Source organism: Haemaphysalis longicornis, unplaced genomic scaffold (assembly GCF_048455015.1).
Source record: "Haemaphysalis longicornis isolate Haplotype H1 unplaced genomic scaffold, Haemaphysalis longicornis Haplotype H1 scaffold_9, whole genome shotgun sequence".
Lineage (NCBI taxonomy): Eukaryota > Metazoa > Arthropoda > Arachnida > Ixodida > Ixodidae > Haemaphysalis > Haemaphysalis longicornis.
Window position 1 is genome coordinate 44,653,171 of NW_027526460.1, and position 19,580 is coordinate 44,672,750.

The following is a 19,580-nucleotide window of genomic DNA, read 5'->3' on the forward strand; positions in this document are numbered from 1 at the left end:
CTATCAGCTCAAGTTGAGCTTTTGTGGCTTCTATCTCACCTTTAAGCGCCCCCCGGCACTCGGTTTTCTTCAGTAACCTTCGTCTGCAAGTAAGAGTGCAAAAAGCTGTCTTACGTTGGTCTTTCCTTCTAAATGGCGCTTCCTCTTTCAATTTCTTGCATTTGCGGTTCTTCTTTACAGCGCTCCCATTGAACCATTGAACTCCCCCAGTTCGCTGCACTCGTGAACACTGCATGTTTCGCTGTTATTATTGCCCATAATTTCCACAGTTGCTCCTACTTGTTGCATCAACCGATCATCCTCTAAAAGCTTATCGTTTACTTCGATACATCTCATGTGGCTTTATTTTTGTTTCCTTTTTTACTTTCAAGGCAAAACGATACTACGCAGTCGTCGAAGGAAGAGGCAGAGAATACGCTTTAGTCACAGCAGTTCCGCCGGTATATACACCCTACCCAAGCAGGCCTGGCTAGCTCCTTCAAAATGCGTGTATGGAACATACCTTCCGCTGCCTACACAGTCTCCCACGTCCTCAAGGCCAAAATCGTTCTCCATTTCACATAAAGCTGTGCTCACATCACTATAGGACGTAGAGCTGTTTTTGTCTCGTGCGGAGTATACACAGTTAAAGTCCTCCATTAACACAATGTACCGATGACCGCTGTAGTATTTCCTGATTTTTTTTCAATAAAATCACGCCTTTCTCGGACTTAGATTTGTGCATAGAAACAGATCACTCTCCCTTGGGCTGTTGAAAAAACAGAGGTCACAAACTACGAAGCCCCCATTTAGGCACGCTGTTGCATTTTCGACTTCCACCCCCACCGACATGCGAATGAGAGAACGCAGCCCAACGACATCCCAACCGCATGGCTAACACATGCATACTAGCCCGTTGTAAAGGGCCGTACCATGCATACAGTTGGTCTGGTCGTCCCTTACGACTTTCGTCTCCTGTATGGCGACGACATCCAGGTCCCAGCTAGTCGAAAAGTCTTATAGGCAACAATTTGGAGGGAGCAGACCAAGCGTAAGGCGATTACCTTTACCTCACGTCATACGGTGTGCTGCGGACTACATGTGGTCAGGTGGTCTTTGTGCCTCCTTTGTCAGGCGACGACACCCCTGGCTTGGATGTGGCCTGTCACATCCCGCCTGTCACGGCGGCTCTGGCTTTCGCTGGTTTGGTTCGCCCGCGTTCTCCGGGCCGTATTCGTGGCGACGCATGTTTGACTGGACCTCGAGGTGACGAGGTCCATCCTCTCGTTCTCGTCCTTGGTGGTTCCAGCGTTGTCCCCGTCTTAGGTGGTGGCGACAGCCTCCCGAGAAGAGTTGGCTGGTGGCGCGCTGCGCTCCTCCGGCGTCACTGGCTTGCTCTAGTACTTTCCCGCGGTGGTACTTGGGTACAGTTGCTGCGGGCGCCGCTGCTCCTTCTGCTTCTTCCTCGTGCATAACGAGTTCGCTGTCGTCTCCTTCCAAGTCTCGGCCCACAGCCCGGGCATAGGAGCGAGTGTAGTCAGCCTGCTCGTTCCCGAAGGCATGGCATTTAATGCACACGGTGATAATGCTTGGCTCTGTGACACCCGAGACACACTGGGGCTTGTGCCGACTCGTTGGTCACGTTGAATTCGACCTAGTGCAGCTTCACCCAGAGATCGTGCGTTACAGGGTCGACAACGAGCCACAGCCGTCCTTTCACGCTCAGCAGCCCGAAACAGCAGAGATGTTTCGGCTTGAGCTGGGTCCGTTAGTATTCGAAAAACATTACCAGGAAAAATTCCCGCGCCTTCCCGCGAGGGGAACACGAGTAAATGCAGAGCATTGGGGGTCGTTAACGCCCCGTAAAGTCGCGTTAGGGTGGGTAGTTGGGTCGTAGTTGCGTTGGTGTTGGTTTGGGGTAGAGAGAGGAGAGTAAAGTCGCGTTAGGGTGGAGCGAACGTCAACCAAGGAAGGAAGGAGCAACGCAGTGACTGAAGCACGAGCGACCGCAAACCGCTTTATATTTGCGGCGCGCGCAGTAGAGGGAGAGCAGTACGGGGGGGAGAGCGTGCATGCGCAAGCAGCGCGCGCCCTTCCACGCCCCACCGCGCTGCTATCACGCACCTGTTACGCCAAGACCGCGGCGGAGCGAACGGGCTGACTACGACGCATGCGCGCGCCAGCTGCTGTTGAGAGAGCGGAGGGAAGGAGGAGAGGCGCACCTGCTGTGGATGCGGAGCTGTGGACGCCGTCCGACGCAGGAAGAGGCGAGGCTAAGAAATGCTCTGCATTTAAAGGAGCCATGAAGAGAAAACACAAGTTTGGTTCATTCAAAAGATTGTCTCGTTAGAATCATACTGACACCACTTTTAATGTTAACTTCGCTCAAATAAGCTACATAATTAGGAAAAACGGGAATGGTCATGCGACCCACCAGCTCATTTCCCGCAACAGAACCTGTGATGTCACATGGGCTAACCTCTGCGATTGGCGGAGGCTGGCAGAAGCAGACGCAAATTAGGTAGAGCTTGCAAACTAGACGAACGAGCAATTTGCGCTTAAATTTAGGGCACATTCTTTACAAAGCAATAAGAATGATGGGACAAACAGTGGAAGTTACGAAAGCACATGTAAACATAGAAGTACTGATGCGTTCTGCTGTTCGTACTGCGCACAGCATGCTTTGGTTTGGCTGCACAGCACTACGGGGCTTGGGGTTGTCTCAGACGACACTGGCCGATTGACGCAAGCAACGGTGTCTTACGTGACCCCATTTGTCGAGCGAGCACTGTTTCAGGGAACGAATATTTTCTCCCTGAACAAAAACAAGCCAGGTTTAAATGCGGGCACAAACAAACCAAACGCTTGCCACGGTATGGTGGCGCCATCTAGGTTACGGAACGTAAAGAAACGCGGGAACAAACCAACACCGCTTTACAGGGTGGAGACAACCTTTGAACGGTCCCGTGCCGCCGCAATTGGGCCAACGGGCTCAACGCGTTATTCTTTTCGTTTCCCACGAGACCTAGCAACGCGAAACAGACAATATGATTCAAACTTCTTCAGTAAACCGCGTTGCGGCGATAATTTTAGCGCGGTTTTGACACAATGACTTGCTTCGGCGGCGAGCGAGCAACCGAACATGGCGGCGCCAGCGTTACGTGTCTCTACCCTGTACGGCGGATGCGTGAATGAAGGTACTCTAGGCTGCAGAGCGGTCGGTTCCCGTGATGTCACTTGGGACCACGAAAACGCACGATTGAGCAGGAAAATCAAAATTTTAACCTAAATTGTTTAATTTCTCAGTGGATAAAGCACCGTTTGTATCCGGACAAGCGCTGGGGGCACTATAAAACACGAAATCTTTCGAATAAAACCAACTTGCATTTTCTCTTCATGGTTCCTTTAAAACTGGTCACGTATCTCTTTGCTTCGCTGAAAATGTCGTCAAGAGACGGTAGTCCTGCGCGTTCGCCGAAGGTTGGAAAGTCGCCTGATCTAGCGCCGTTCTTTAAAACTATGTGCCCTCCGCGCAAAAAAATTTCGTCGCCGCGCACGAACCGCGGAACACACCGGCGAACTACTTCTGCTTCAAGCGACCCTTGTGGCGCCCCCTGGCGCTGGCCATGGGAAACTCACGGACGTGCGATCCCAGGGCCTCTGCCAGGTTTTAAATGCAAAGCATCTCTTGCTCTCGGCTCTGTCGTCCGTCGTCCGTCCGTCGTCCGTCCATCGTCCGTCCGCACCTCTCCCCCTCTCCCCACCAGCTGAGCGATAGCGCGCGCGCTTCTCCTCTCCCTCTCTCCACGCCAGCTGTGCGATAGCGCGCGCGCTGCTCCTCCTCTCCCACTCTCCACGCCAGCTGTGCGATAGCGCGCGCGCTACTCATCACAGCAGCAGCGCGATAAGCGCGCATGCGCGTCTTCTCTCTCATCTCCTCCTCTCCACTCCATCTGCTCTATATAATAAACCCGGTCCGCGCGCTGCTCCCTGAGTTGCTGCTTCGGTTGAGTCACGCTGCGCCGTCCGGAGTTCCGTCATTTTCCGTTATTTGGATACCCAATCTCGTGAACGTTTCGGAACCTCCGAGATGCTTAGCATCAACTCAGGGTTCCCTCGCGGGAAGGTGGTGTCAATGTTTGTTACACGGTAATTTTTGGGCAACGCAGAAACCAATTCACCACGGCCGGCATTGGCTGTCATCGCAGCTCGCATAAAGCCAAACATTCTGCGTCCGCTTGCTCCGTGGTCCGCTCCTATCTGCAGCCGGAAACAGAATCCGATTGCACCATCACGGCACGGTCGAAGCAGTTTGAATTTGGATAGGGGTGTATAGACGTGCAAAATTAGGTAGACAATAGACAGTGCACCTCTCTGTCTAATGACAGCAATGGTTGAACGCTAGGGAAAGCCATGGAATGCTTGTATCTCAAGCGAGTAGACCGGCATCACACAACATTACACTAACCATAATAAATAAAGGCCGCTCCCTTCTGAGTTGGTTCTTTTGGCACGTGTTGGACTAGAATTCGGAAAGCTTCGCACTCCGCCCCCATCGTTGTCGTTTTTGACAGAGGGGTAGTGGGTTTTTGTCAATTACTACTGGCACGTTGCCTTGTAACCACAGAAGGAACTGCTACCTGGAGAGTTTTTGTTCCATCTCAGTTGAGAAAAAAAACGAAGCTTATAATAGCAAAAGCTGCAGAAATACACGTATGCAATTAGTTCATGCGTACCTAGCAACATTCTTCACTGGTGTCACTTGCAGAATATTAAAATCAGTACTGATAAGGGAATTGTAAACCATGGCAGGAAGAATAGTTTTCTGTTCAAGCTTCCTTCTATCCTTGCGGTTCGTCAACAGGAAATACCGCTCAGTGAAGTGGAGCGGGGGAAGTGCTAGGCCAAGAAATGTGAGGAAAAGAGGCGAGGAGTCAAGGAGCTCACGAGCCCGGTTGGGAGTGCGCGCCACACGAAAAAAAAAAAAATGGCTGCGGCTTAACTCAGTTTAGCCTGGGTGTGTGTAGGGATATGTACCGTTAGCGTTATTGTTTAACTTGGTTCTCTGTACGGTTACGATGCTTCTTGAGGCGTGCGGCTCGTTCTTCCTCCGTCTCCTCGGCTCGCTGCCTCCGCTTGGTTTCGTTCCGACGACGAAGCCTGGCTTCTTTCAGTCTCTCCGACTCACTTTCCATACCTGACGACAAATCCCACCGAGCCACCCCTTCTATATATACGATGCAACGCCGGCTCCTCCACTGTTGTTGCAACGCGGTTTCGCCGGCGCCTCCTTTCAGCAGCGGTGGTTGCTAGGCAACCGCTCAGCTCGCGGTGCGGCCACCGGCCACAGCGAAATGGCGAGAATACGGCCATTGCAGCTCTCGCTCCAAAAAAACAGCTTCCGTGGTCGGAATTGAAGCTGGCTCCCTCACGTGAAGAAACCGGTGTCCATCCGATTGCGTTATCATCGCATTCGGGGCGCACAGCATTTTTTTGGGGAGGAGAAGGGGTGGGCCCATGTGACGTTTTTGGTCGGACGAGGTCACAGAGACGGGGAAGCCCTGTGTGGGTCGGAGGGAGGCGACGTAAGCGGGCTTGACTCGGTCGCCTCCGACGTCTCGGCGGCCGTTAACGTCAAGAGTGACAGTCTTGGGTAGCCGTCCGCCGTACGAGGAACGTGCACACACTTTCCCTTTCTGCTCCCTCTCTGTAAGTGGGGGAAGAAGCTGGGTCGACCACCAGCTCTGCTATTTCTCCAGACTTGCACCACTAATGTAGGCTGCGCCATTTTAGCTGCGGAGTACCTTAGGACCGCACAATGTCCGTCCTCGTCCGTGCGCTTAACATTTACAATCGCACAAAATCACACAGGCACGTGCACGGGCAGGATTCGAGCCTGTGTCTGGCAGATCAGACAGAGTTAGTGTCAGTCGTCTTACCCATTGGGCTACGACCGTGACTTAGCACCCGAGAGTCAAACGGCTTCCTTCCTTTCCCTGCCTTTCTTTGGCATATATGTCTCATGCGTCGCCACCAAGAAGCGCCCTCCCACTTACACTTCCTCCAGACGCTGTTCCATTCTCCGTTAATCCAAACCACGTGACATTTGCGCGGGAGGTTCAAACACTATTTGCAACAACATGCTCGCTGCTCCCTTGTGCGGGGCTAATCCGAACAACGTGACATATTCGCGGAAGTTCAAACACGATTTGCAACATGCTGGTCGGCGGCGGCGGCGCACTGCGAGGTAGCATGGAAGTAGCGCACGCCGCTGCGCGTTCGCTGATTATGCGAACACTTCCTGAGACGCAGCAGAAATGCGCTGTGACCGAGAAGACTGCAGCTTGCGCTGCGCACAATTTTCATATTAGGGAGTATAGTATCTTCAGTGCATATTTTACGCTCATCCGTGCTTCTGTTTATTTTCGCGATTATGTGATAACCGCACTACCGCCGTTAGCTGCCAACTGCGCAACTTGCCAAAGTGGTAGAGGCAAGGGGAAAAACAGTTGTGAAACAGGTGTCAGCGGTGGTGAGGAGGAGCCCGAAGCGGCGCCGAATAAATCTGGGACACCGGAAGGAAAACCGGGGGGGTTAGACATATACTGCTTTGCAGTAAAATGACAAGTGATGCAAGCAATGCAACAAGTCACGCATGCGAAGGCTGTGTAATGAACAGGAGACAGTCAACAAAACAGTAGAAAAATTCAAAAAAAAAATGCGTCTGTTTCACGCACACGGTGGAATTCACGAAGGAAATTAACGACACGAGTGGGCCGACAAGGGAACTCCGCGCATACATAGTCTGCATAACCGGCGGTGCCTCGTCCCGATAAAGACGACACAGGCGGTGAACAGCATTGTTTGTGACCATCTCAGAAAAAAAAAAAAAAACATTTTGCTTTTCTGCAATGCTTCTGTCGCGCAGAGATACTACTTCTTTCCATCAGAACTTGTGTATACTAAAAAAAATGCCACAGCGTTTTGCATTATATTTTAAAACTGAACTTCAAAGTATGGGCTGCACACAGAAAGCAGAGATACTTACAGACAAGCTTTTAAAGCGAAGTTTTTTGCTTTTACCCCCCAAGGGTTCTGTAGCGACCGTTGGTGTAAACAGAAAACTCCCGCTAACAAACAAAGGAAGTTCCTGGAACCGCCAGGAATCGAACCCGGAACGAACAGAGAAATTGGCCCGGAGCACGTTGTCTTATTGATTGAGCTACGAGCTCATACGGAGACGGGGCAGACAGACGGTGCACTCACCGAGCACATTTGCAGGTTTACCCCAGCATTCTCGCTGCTTGCCACGTGATAGCTTCCCGCGACTTCTTGCACCGCTATGGGCTCCGCCCACGGCACGTGTAGCGGCCGTGTGCGGGCCTTGCGCATGCGCGAGGAGTTATGAAAATTAAAGGAAGCTCACATCAGCGCATAGAATTTCTCTTTTCCTCCGTCGCTGCCGCCGATTCTGTCGCCTCTGTCGGTGACGGCAAAGACGGAGGAGAACTGAGATCGTCTAACACATGGTTTGAGCTTCCTCTACTTTTATAAAAAAAAGAGTGTCGAATCATGGGCTTCCCCCATACAACTACACCAACCACCGTACATGAATCATGCATTGATTTAACCTTAGCAAATAATATCTCTTTGAAGACTTAGAGGGTGTGGTTAAGTGCATTTCCCTTGTATTTGGTCTCACTCTTTGTAGAGCCACGCATGTGAATTCAAGTGACGTCACATGGGTAGTCGTTGTGGGTGTCGTTTACAGTTTCGCTTTCCAACCCCTTTCACTGGGTGGATTGGCGCGCATATTTTTTTTTTTTTTTCATATCAGAAATGTTTACAGAAATAATTAGGCAAGAAAAACATCTACTAGCACGCCGAATTTCACTATGATGTGTAGCTTCGATTGATAGTAGGGTTTAACGCACCGACGCAACGCAGGCGATGAGGCGCGCCGTAGTGGAGGGCTCCGGATTAATTTTGACCAGCTGGGGATCTTTAACGTGCGCCGAAATCTCGTACACAGAGGCGTTTTTGCGTTTCGCCTCCATCAGAAAAGCGACCGCCGTCGCCGGGAATCGAAACAACGACCTCGTGTTCAGCTGCGCAACGCCTTAGCCACTGAGCCACCGCGGCGAGTAAGATGTGTAGCTTCATGGTGACTTTATTTGCAAGGCGTTGTGCCCCTCGGTACGAGAACGTGCGCTCGACCATGGCCACGACGGCGGTCTTGTTATGTTAGGCTAAAGCGGGAACGAAAGTGTTCACGAGATTTCGGCTAAAGTTAAATCTAAACAAAAGTTTGGTTCTCCGCTACCGTGCGCTTGGTAGCCCAGGTACGCCTTAGTAGTGCTAACCAGCCCCTACCAACCCTTATTTGTGTTGAATGAATTATGCTGGATATGTCCAAATATCTACATTCATCATTTGAAAAGGACGGTCGTTTTACGTTTGGACAAACTGAACGAGGATACTCCTCTAGATATACACCCACAAAGAACAGCGTTGCACAGGGGGTCTGGTTGCAATAACTCCGGTTTACGTGGAATGAAGAAAATAAACCGGGCTACTAGGGGTGTCTACGTGATCTTGCTACTTACAAGGGCGTACGTGGCAAAGAACACTCAGCAGGGTGTACTGGTGGGTGGGTTGGGGGATCGAGGTGAACTTCTAAATGTCCCGTTTGCCCGTGAGAAGACAGAAGCTTTCTCGCAGTCACAACGACGTTCTGGCTGCAGGGTAAAAATCTCGAATGCGGCAGCAAATAGTGCCGTTAACAATCGTACCAAAACCTGTGACCGTGTAAAGAACACTATTGAGGACACAACAGGTGTAAAAAAACTGACATTTATTCCATCCATTGAAATATACATATTCTAATTTTATCATATATCGATATGAGTTGATATACCATGGAAACAGTTTTAGAGTCAAACATTTATATTTACACACTCATTTTGAACATATCAGTGTTCACCACCGGCGTAATAACTCCGTATTCTGTCGATATGTGCACTTGAGAAACAGATAACGTTCCGACAGAGACAAAACGACAATGAAGCAAGTGCGAAGGTGCGCACGTTTCCTCTCTCGCAGCAGGCTCACACATCGTCGTTGTAAATAAAGGCTCTAGAGAAGTCCACGCAGCCTGAGCCGATTACTAATTTCAAAAAATGTTTTTTTTTTTTGATGACGATAAGCTTGGGAAGGTTATTGTAATCACATTTCGATTCACACAGTTTTAAACAGTTCACCCTGTCAACATGTACGATGAAGTACAAAGCGCTGCAAAAATGGTTTCATCTGCGTTTCTACGCTCTGTCCTGAGTCGCACTGCCTCCGTTGAATCGCGTGGTATGATGTGAGCTCCGGACTCGCGTCGGAATCAAGCACTGAGAACTGCGACGCCCAGCAGACGAAGCGCCCTTAATAAGGGATGAATCAATCGCCACTTCCTACCTCCAACGCTATCATTAGGAGGAATGCATGATGGGCGCTCATGCAGGAAGCTAGAGACCGTATAATTTTACAAATAACGTCCGCTCACTAAATCTGCATTTCGTGTAGGCGTTTGCTCATTGTTACGGGGTGGAATAAACCATTTCAAATGCTTGCATATTACGGATTGGTTACGATATCAACAAAATTGTTAGCTTGTGCGTGGAAAGAAAGGGGGCGGGGCTTGAATAGGACACAGATTTAACGTTGCGACCCCCTTCTGGTGCGTCGTTTTTGAAGAGCTCCGCCGTCGATGGGGCCCGTGCGCCGTTCTTTTATTACATCGTGAGACAAGTGCGCAAACGACCAACGGTGCATACCCATTTGAGATTAGTATACGTGCAGTCAATATTGAGAATGTGTTACGACACCAATGATATGTGTGTGCTTGACGTACTGAAAGGGAACACTTTTTTTCAAACCCAGCATTACACACGGCGCTTCCAGATTGTCAAAAATTCAGCGATCGCTGTGTTGGGCTACAACCACTCTCATCTTATTGCACACTTTGCCATTTTCCCCTTTCTTCAACAAATACTGATATGATAAACACGGATTTGCGGCTGATAGCTGACACGGCACGGATCAGTGGCAGCGCAGAGATAGCTGACGCAAAAAGCACTCGCATTACAACGATGTAAGTCCGCAGGGTTTTTCGAACATACAGAACAGCAACGACGATTGCGAAAAATGATGCTCGTTCCTGGCTGTAAGTCATTAATACCACAGGCACGTTTTCTGTTGCGCAAGACTGGATTTACAGCACCGGTAAGGAGCACGAGCATATTACAAGCTGCAAATGGGAACAAGTTTCTGTGGGATGAGGAGGGAAACACGAACGTCGTGCAGTTCAAATCCAGAAATACATGAGCATTGGGGTGAAGCGGAAACATGGTTCAAAAGTGAACATTGCATTATACGACATTGGAGTTCGTACGAATTAAAAAAGTATACCCTGTTCGTAAGAGAGAACCTTGTAATTCTCTTCATACAACGGTGACGCGGAGTTCTTTTACGCTAGGCAAGGAAAAGATAAAAGAAAAGAAATCAGCATGAAGTTAACAGCGTAAAATACTCAGTCGGGCAATTTATATTATGTGGTTTCCAGTGGTTTCAGGTATGGTATCAAGCAAACAATATGTGACAGGAGTCGCTGGACTTGCGACGACATCATGTGGAAACCAAAGGGCACTCGCTCTATAATGCGCATTGGTCACTCTTTTTTTTGCGTCGTTTTGATTTAACTAACTTTTGTTTTTAGGAGCCACAAGCATAACCCAAAATCAATCCTCAGACAATTGTAATTTACATTGCAAATGCAGCTTGCGACTACAAATCACCAGAGCAGCCACGTGACAACAGTTTGTGCACAGAACAGTCATTGAAGAAACACTAAAGAGAGCAAACAACACTGTTTAAGAAAATCCGAGGATTGGCGTAGTTTATATTCCATACTAATTAGAGTTGAGCGCGTAAGCAGACGGGGACGAAAAAAAAACGAGACATATAAGGGACACCAGCACCCTTGTGTCTCGTAGTTTACCGTTTGCCTCAGCTCTACGCAGCATTGCTTAATTACTTTATTAGGCGAAAGTCCAGCATGTTTACACAATATGCTGAAATTTTGTACGCAAAATTTACATGCATTTTGTAGTGATAAAACTTTGTTCGAAACTCCTGCTTTTTTCACATTATTGCAGACTTGGTGACACATGCTGTAAAATCACGCTCGCAACTCCAAAGGTGGGAATTTACCTAATTTCGGGCATATTTGGCGAGGTCGGAATTCTGAGTTCCGTCCGTTTCAAGGCGTCCACTACGACGAGCCCTGATTGGCTGAAGGCAGACGACACGGATGTGACGAGGCTGGGCCGTTGGCTTACGCAAATGTCAGCGGCCCGGCAACCGGAACAGCGTCACGACTTGAAACGGACGTGAAACGGACATTTTTTGAAACAGACACAAGTCAGAATTCCACCCTTGTATTAAGCATCGGGTGATCAGCACATTCTCTCAAGAGGCCCGACAACCGCAACAGCGTCACGACGTGAAAGGGACATTTTTTTAAAAGGACAAAACTCAGAATGCCACCCTTGTATTACACATCGGATGATCAGCACATTCTTTCAAGTGTTGTGATTAAGGAACAAGTTAGTATTAACTATCAAATAGACGACAAATAATATTTTCTAAACATCGGAAAAGCACGTCGAGAATCAGTTTTCGACGTTGTGGCAGTCGATGAATCGGCCACGATGGGCTTTCTGGTTATTCAAGTCTCTGATTTACCAATGGACTGAGGCTCTAAGTTCACGTTATATTATGAAATTAGGGTTACCAATACCACAACTACACAACGCAATGCAGTCCAAAATATAATTTTGGCATCTCCACTTCAGAGGTCCTTTTCGACAAAAACATGCCAAAAATTTCATGTGAAGTAGTTAAATAAACTGCGAAATATTCATGAACAGGGGTGGAAAGGCGGGCTTTAAGTATTGGTGTTGTTAAACTAGGTCATATTACATGTCACTTTTACTCCTTATACTCTCTCCGTACACTGAAGAACATTATGATTACCGTGCTTGAAATTACGTCCCGAACAGATTACAGTGGTAACAATAGGTTGCAAAGAAGGCGATTTATAGGTTGCTTTGTTGAACATTTTGTAAATTTTCTTCAGAATGAATCCGTCATTCAATCTAGACAAGTAACTACCGGAGGGAAATCGCTTCGGCAGTGCCCTTGCACACAGTACAGCAAATTACTACGTTACAAATTTCCAGCGCAGACATTCTATATCTATTGCTACTACTGAGCTTTATTACGCACACCGCGCATAAATCTTGTACACAAACAATGGCAGTGAGACATAAATGAGCCAGCGGCAGTTCATACGCACCCCTCTCCGAGCAGGTATCAAAAACGGTGCCAACGGCGCGATGCCGTATGCCCCAGGCTACGGTGCAGGTGTCGTTTCACAATACGTACACTTTCGTTCTGAATACCGAGCAAAAACCCCGTACCCACGGGCGCGTGCGAAGAGGAGGAGTTGCTACAAAGCTAAAATTGAATAACAACGCCCCAACCAGTTTTAGTTTTCCGGTCACTCGTGATTTAATTGCTATAATCATCTCTTGAAAAGCATCAGACAGATGCATGATAAAACAAACATCGCAGGCAGAAATAATTGGATTTGGCCTTAATTCTGCGACAGTTTTACGAGTTTCCACCGTATTTTCCGCTTGTCTTCCCACTTTGCCGTCTTTTTCGCCAGGTGTAGCTAACAGTGCATTTATCTCTATAGCTTGTATGTTACTTATTTGTTCTTATTGTTTGCTTTTTTTGCCGCACCTGGGCCCGCTATAATGAAACGTCTGCGTGCCGCGCACGCAGTCCAACCTCTCCTGAAGATGCATGTTGGCTTTCCTGCTATTCACATGCTCCTGCAACTGCACAGGTGGAAACGCACGCGCACATGTGACAGGGGAATTCTTTTTTTTTTAGCAGAGGCCGAGTCTAAACTCACTGTCTTTAACACACTGACATTGTTAACTCAAGTGACACCTGTCTACGTGCTATTTAATCTGCAGATATGTCTATCAGCCCCAGACGCTCTACGTGATAGTAATAGTACATTCGAAGTGTGAAGAGTGTGACAGCTCGCAGGTGACTCACCATACGTTTCAAACTTCCACTAGTCTACCCTACCAAGCACCGTTTTTCTGGAGTTTAGAGAGTCGTCCATCATGAGCTCTGGAGGTGGTAGATGCCACAATTCTGCACCACTTTTCGGCACCAGTTTCATGAGTGCTATACGGAACTGTAGGCAACTTGTAGGTGTGTTATGTGCTTCACATGGTAAACATCCAGCTGTAAGACTTGGGTAGAAGAGGTACGTGACACAAGTTAACGCTGTGGCTTCATGATATGTACCAAGTTCACGCCTGTCATCAATCCCGAAGGCTTCTAGCGTTTTGTTTATTATACACTGCATCACAACTGGCAAACAGCAACAGTCGTAGTTTCCATCTTGGTAAACTGCCCTCGCACAAGGGTCTTCGCAGCCTACTGAAGGTTTGGGCCCGCAACAATTCCCGTTCGCTGTTGACATTGACAACATCACGAAACGCAACAACGGGTGCTAAAGGAGCAAGTGAGCGATTAGCTGCTGATATGATCACACTTCGGTTGTTGTAAACTGAAACATGGAGGAGGAGGTCACTAATAACACGTGGCTTCCGTATACTTCCCAGAAGCCCTAAACTATACATGGATGGTGGCCTACGACTTCTCCAGAAGTGCCGCCTGTGGTCGTTATTTGATTAAACCCAACCTTCTGAACGTGCTAACTTGTTTTCGAACAATAAAGGGATAGACTGCGGGTGTTGGCCGCAAGAGCTGCACTATGCACAACTATAACATGATGTAGCCACAACTAACACGCAAATTTCACTACAGGATTTAAAAGACATGACAAAAAACACGTGTGCGTGACATACAGCATGTGACGCTCTCACCACCGGTTGCGCTCTTTCGCCCTCCACGCATAAGCAAGATAAATTTTGAACACACGGACTTTTCTATCCCCTGAGAGAACGTTTAAATATCGTGGTGACAAAGGGCTCAGACTATGTCCGCCTATCTTCCACGTTGATGCGGAGCTATTGTTGCCACAGAGGAATATCCACAACGTTGCAGAATTCACCGACAGGGTATGGCAACGTCCCACAGGAGCACAGATTCTCGTAACCACACACCCGCGCGTGCCGATCTGCCGAACCGCGCACGTGTTTAGTGTCGTGTGTGCCGACATTGTGTCGATATATCACGCCTCCTTAGTTCTTGGTCACGGATCGGAACCCATACTCGTCCTCCAGCCGCGCCCTGTCACCTGTCCACTCCTGCTCCAGGGACTTGGATATGTTACGCCTCTCCTCCGGGTTGCGAACCAGAGAGTAGAGATTACTTCTCTGTTTGGGCCGATGGCCCGGTTCACTGGGTCTGGCCGGCAAGGGCGGTGGTGGTCTCTGCGACTCCGACGGCACGGTGCTTTCCGTCGCGTTGACGAAATCGTACAGGACTTCTTCGTAGACGTGGTACTCGGAGTCGGACAGAGGTCTCTGGTGATGTTGCTGCGGGGGCACTCCCCTGGAGCCGATGATATGAGTGTCCCGCAGGGGTTGTGCAGATGCCGCCGCAGGGGCCGGCTTGCAAGATGAGGAAGTCTTAGCAGGCCGCGGTTCCGTCAACTTCTTGTGCTGCAGGTCTTCGATTATCTCGAGCATACACTTGGCGACTTCGTTGAAGCGAGACTTGGCCGAACTGATAAGCGTGGGCTTCGGGGAGCCAGGCGGCTTTGCACCGCCGGCTGGAGGTTGAGCGGCGGGGCAGCGCGGCGTTGGCACCGCCGCCCTCCCACTCCGGGAAGAGGCTGGCTCCAAGGAGGTACTGCACGTGACCGTAGACGGCGCCGTGACGCCTGGTTGATGGCGCAGCGCCTGCGGCTGCTCCCTGTGGCAACTCTGCGACCTCCGGGTTGGCTCTCCTGTCAACGTTGCGTGATTGTGATCTTTGGAGGATTCCTGGCACTTGTCTGCGCATGCGCGAAAAAGAAAAGTAAAAGCACGGTTAAACGTTCGGTGTCTTTACCTTCGATGTTCCAGTATGCCATATTTCCCTTGTCGCCTACCTCCCTTGAATGTTTTACTAGAAACAACTGTAAACGACATGCGCTTCGCTTTTTGTTGATTCAAGTTTACGTTCTAAGCGCTGCTGTGCTCAAGGCAAAAAATGTCCATTTTTTTTCTACAACAGGAAGGCAGGCCTTTGCGCCCTCACGCGCCACGTATACGCCCTGCTGTAATCATTCCCCAGGCTTCGATGGGTAGGGAGTGACATCTTTCGACGTTTCGTTTTAGTCTTCCCTATAGGGGGATGAGAAGCGCACCATTCTCGGTTTTAAGACACGAAACGGCATACAGGTACGGGGTCACGAGCGACCTCTGCCCTCCTTCCAAGTGGCAAGAAGAATGGGATCTCCTTGAAGGCAGCGCCGCTTCATCCTCCACCTCTCTGGGAGAACAATGACAGCACAAGAGCGGATACGCGCCCACTGCTCATGGTGAACGCAGATGCGATGCTGGTGAGAATATGAAATCTCTATAAGTAGCCCGAAGATGCTTCCAGCATGCAAACCGGTTTCAATGAACACAAAAAACCAAAGCTTATTTGTACTACATCGGGCCTCTTTAGGACGCTACCATTAAGTTTTAAGCCATGGGTGCCCAGGCATGTAAATTTACGGCTTTGCTGTCAGCAGCGCGGGCGCTGCCACGTTGACCGTTTTTGAATAAAATCGGCTAGAGCGGACTTACCTTTCAGGCACTTGACCTTGGCGACACTGTAGCCTGCGCTCGAACGGTGCTTCTCCTCGACCATGGTCACGTACGTCGACGTCGGGAACCGGGCATCCAGGTCGTAGTAGTCGGGCTTGCCGCCGCACAGCAGACTGTCGATCTCCTCCTCGAGCGTGCCGCCGCTGTCGGGTCGCTCCAGGTTGGCGCGCAGGTTGGCGCACAGTGGGTCCTTGAGGATGGGCTTGGCACGAGTTCCCGCGCTCTTGGCCGGCGAAGGCGCCGAAGTCAGCTTATCCGTGCTAAACCTCACCGTCTTGTCGGCCGCGACTCTCGCAGCCCCGCTCTTCGGACTCACTGGCGACTCGCAGCGCGCGATGGCCGTAAGCAGAGACTGACGCAGCTGCATCAGGTGGTCGAGGTCGGCGTCCAACTCTTCCTGCGTTGGCTTCGGGCACGGCTTCCCCGCCGCCACCACCGAGGGAGCCGCGAGCCTGGCCTGCGCAGCTGCCTTCCCGCTAGTCTTGGCGTCGCTCTCGTAGTCCGGGATCTCGGGCGTGGGGCAGAGGCTCTTGTAGCCGCTGTCGATGGAGCCCGCGTACGCGATGGACTCGCCGTCGCTGTGCTGGCGCGCCTGGCGCCGCTGCAGGTACACGCTGGCGAGGTCGTAGTAGTCGTCCGACTCGCAGCACGGGTCGTACGTCATGGAGCCGATGGTGTCCAGTAGTGGGTTGCTCGAGGGGCCTCGCTGGCTGCTGCCGCTACTGGTGCTGCTTCCACTGGAGCTGCTCGCGCAGCCAGCATAGGAGCAGCGCTGAGGCATGGGCCTCTTCCTGCGGCGGGCGCCGGGCGACGCGGTCGGCGACGAGGAGTCGTGGCGCACGTCGGGCGAAGAAGGCACCCGGATGGGCTTCACGACCCGTGGAACGGCCGCCGGGGCCGGCGTAGCCGACACGTGGGAAGAAGCGGCGTCGCTGGCACGCGGTGGGCCCTCGGTGGGCTCTCCCGCGCTGTCGTCGTCCGTCGGCGGATGTTGACTCGGCTGTCCCGGCACGGCTCCCGCCTGGCGGTCAGCGGGCGGCGTCCCTCCCACGACCACGTCCTCGAAGGTGTTGTACATGTGCCACATCTGCCGGGTGAAGTCATCCCCTTGCAGGCTCAGCTCCGCCTGCGCCATAAAGACAGCGCGACACGCGTGCGTGTGAGTTGAATCAGGAAGGCCGCACCGGCCCCAAGCTTCGCTATTCTTTCCACTATTTACGACCACTCGTCAATACTACTGCATCGTAACTTCCCTTCCTTGGGTTCGCGGTCTCGCCTCTCCGCTTTCTGCACGACTGAACAGTACGGAGGGGCAAACAAAGAACAGCGGGGCGCCATAAAATCCTCGGCCTCGAGGTCTAGAGGGAACGCGACGCACTGGCCTAGACGCGTCTTGGCGTGACGCGATCGCGGAGGTAGCCCTCCTGTGTTGGCCCGCGCTGCTCAACGTTGCGCCCAAAGGATCAGAGCATGTATTAACGCGAAATAAACTAGGGCTCACGAGGGAAAAAAAGCTAGCGCTGACAACGTTTATTAGCTTGAAAAATGCAGGGTGCTGTGTGCTGTCATCTAAAATAAACATTGGCGGGGACGGGAGTCAAACGTACGGACGCACGATGACAGGAAAGTGACTTCACCACTGATTGATTGATTGTAGGGTTTAACGCGCCGACGCAACGGAGGCGATGAGGTACGCCCTAGTGGAGGGCTCCGGATTAATTTTGACCACCTGGGGATCTTTAACATGCGCCAAAAGCTCGTACACACGGGCGTTTTTGCTTTTCGCCTCCATCAGAAAAGCGGCCACCGCGGCCGGGAATCGAACCTTGTGCTCAGCAGCGCAACGCCTTAGCCACTGAGCCACCGCGGCGGGTGACTTAACCACTACTCTACGACGGTGCCATATGGAGCGTGGCTTTCGAGTTATTTTTAAAAAATGAACAAATGAACGAAAGTGCGCCAGGAGAACAAATAAAACATAGAACGAATGCGCGCACCCGTGGCTGCTTAGCGATTTCTTCCGGAAAATTTCCCCTGGCTTTACCCACGACGCCTCCTTCTCCACATTTACCTTTAATTTACACAACTCCTGCGTATATAAGATGACCAAGAAGAAAAGACACAGAGACGCGCCCCACCACAAGGTATACTCAGAGATCCTCTTCCCTGTCTTCGTACTACCCGGCACCGGTGAAAGCTTCATCACAAACTAGTCATGAACGCAGCCTACACTCCGCACATGAATCGCTCCTCATCTCCCTTCTAAATTTTCATACTGTAGAACTATTATTTAACCAAGATTGATGCATCGTTTACAAGAATCTGCTCATTTGTTGACACTGTCTTCACTGAACTGACGTCGAATGAAATCTATTTTTCATTAATAGACAAACCATTACTACATAAAATAGGACTTTTTTTTTTTCTATTAAGAGTGGCCTAGCACAGGTGGATTAGCCGGGGCATGCCTCGCCCGTTATAGGCCACTGGTCCATTCCCCAGAACAGGTTGACGCTTACCCCCTCCCCCCACACCCTTTCTCTTTTCTCCAATTAGCCTTTGACCTTCCGCTGGAATAAATGTTCTATTATTACTGCTTCCATCGTTTTCCTTTCTTCGGAGTCGTTGCTTAACAGACCACAGATCACTCGTAACTCTGTACTGAGAAGTTACAAATCTGTATCATGACATGCAATGCCTGGAGATGTCATGGCACATACGTGATGTAGCAGCAAAGGAGTCTTTGGTAACTCTCGCCAAGGAAAACCACATTGCGCCCGCATTTAAAGCACGTACACAGACTTCGGCGGCCCAAGGTAATTGTTGAGCATCTTCCCTCGCGCTTGGTCCCTGTTGAAATCACCTTGCGAGGCTGGACAAACCAAATATGTGACATAATTTGTGCAAAAAACTTTTGACAAGATCATTCCCTGGGTGCCCACTTGTTTACCGAAGACAGGCAATTCGCAAATTTAGAAAATCATGGTGCACGTGAACAGTGGAGGTGGGGGAGGAACAAGTGCACACTTGAGATTGGTGCATCCTCAGTGGCGCACAGCATCGTGGTTGCTGCAGTTTTCGGGGCTTTCACCTGATCACATTCACAGGCAAACTGTTTGGCCTAAATAGGTCAACCATTTCAATTACCTTTAACTACGATTACTACGAGATACATTTCTGAATACATTGACTGCACGAGCACCGGCTAAAAGACAGCAATGACGGGCCGAAGCCATCCAGGGACGATGATGTGGCCCCAAGATGAGGGCTGGCCGCTATTCTAGATAGGGATTTATTCGTTTTGTTTTTTCGTCGTGCGCACACGGAACCCGGGAGGTCACCCCATTGAACCAAAAAATCAGAGTAAAACGTCAAGCTGCAAAAAAATAGAACTGTCAGAATTACAGACACTCCGCAGATTTGCAAACAGGAACCTTTGCTTCCCCGTGAGAGAATTTTTTAATCCTCTTAGAGAGGTAAAAAAAAAGCCCCTAAGACACCCTTGTGAAGTTTTCTGAATGTTTAATTTACTCTTCAAGGGCTCCGGCTTCAAATTTGCGGAAGGCTTCAGACAGGTCCGAATTCATCCACCTTTTTTTCCAGCGCCTCTCCGGCATTTGCGGTGAAGCTTTTCTGGAAATCCGATTAGTCACGGCACGACGCTCCCACGGTTCTCGGACGAAGGGTTGAGGGGCGAGT

General features: G+C 50.3%; 1 protein-coding gene and 1 long non-coding RNA gene across 3 annotated transcripts in view; one reads left to right on the forward strand and one right to left on the reverse strand.

Annotated features, from left to right (window-relative positions):
* LOC144152679 (uncharacterized) overlaps positions 1 to 19,580 on the forward strand; it is a 678,803-nt gene that overhangs the window by 442,406 nt on the left and 216,817 nt on the right. The window lies entirely within an intron of this gene.
* LOC144152676 (uncharacterized) overlaps positions 8,817 to 19,580 on the reverse strand; it is a 160,027-nt gene continuing 149,263 nt past the window's right edge. For both annotated transcript variants that reach the window (XM_077684059.1, XM_077684060.1), the window contains 2 exons: positions 15,861 to 17,007; positions 8,817 to 15,079 (listed from right to left, as the gene is read on the reverse strand). In XM_077684059.1, coding sequence (XP_077540185.1) covers positions 14,322 to 15,079; positions 15,861 to 17,007 — 1,905 coding nt within the window. In that variant the 3' untranslated portion in view covers positions 8,817 to 14,321. The remainder of the gene's footprint in view (positions 15,080 to 15,860; positions 17,008 to 19,580) is intronic.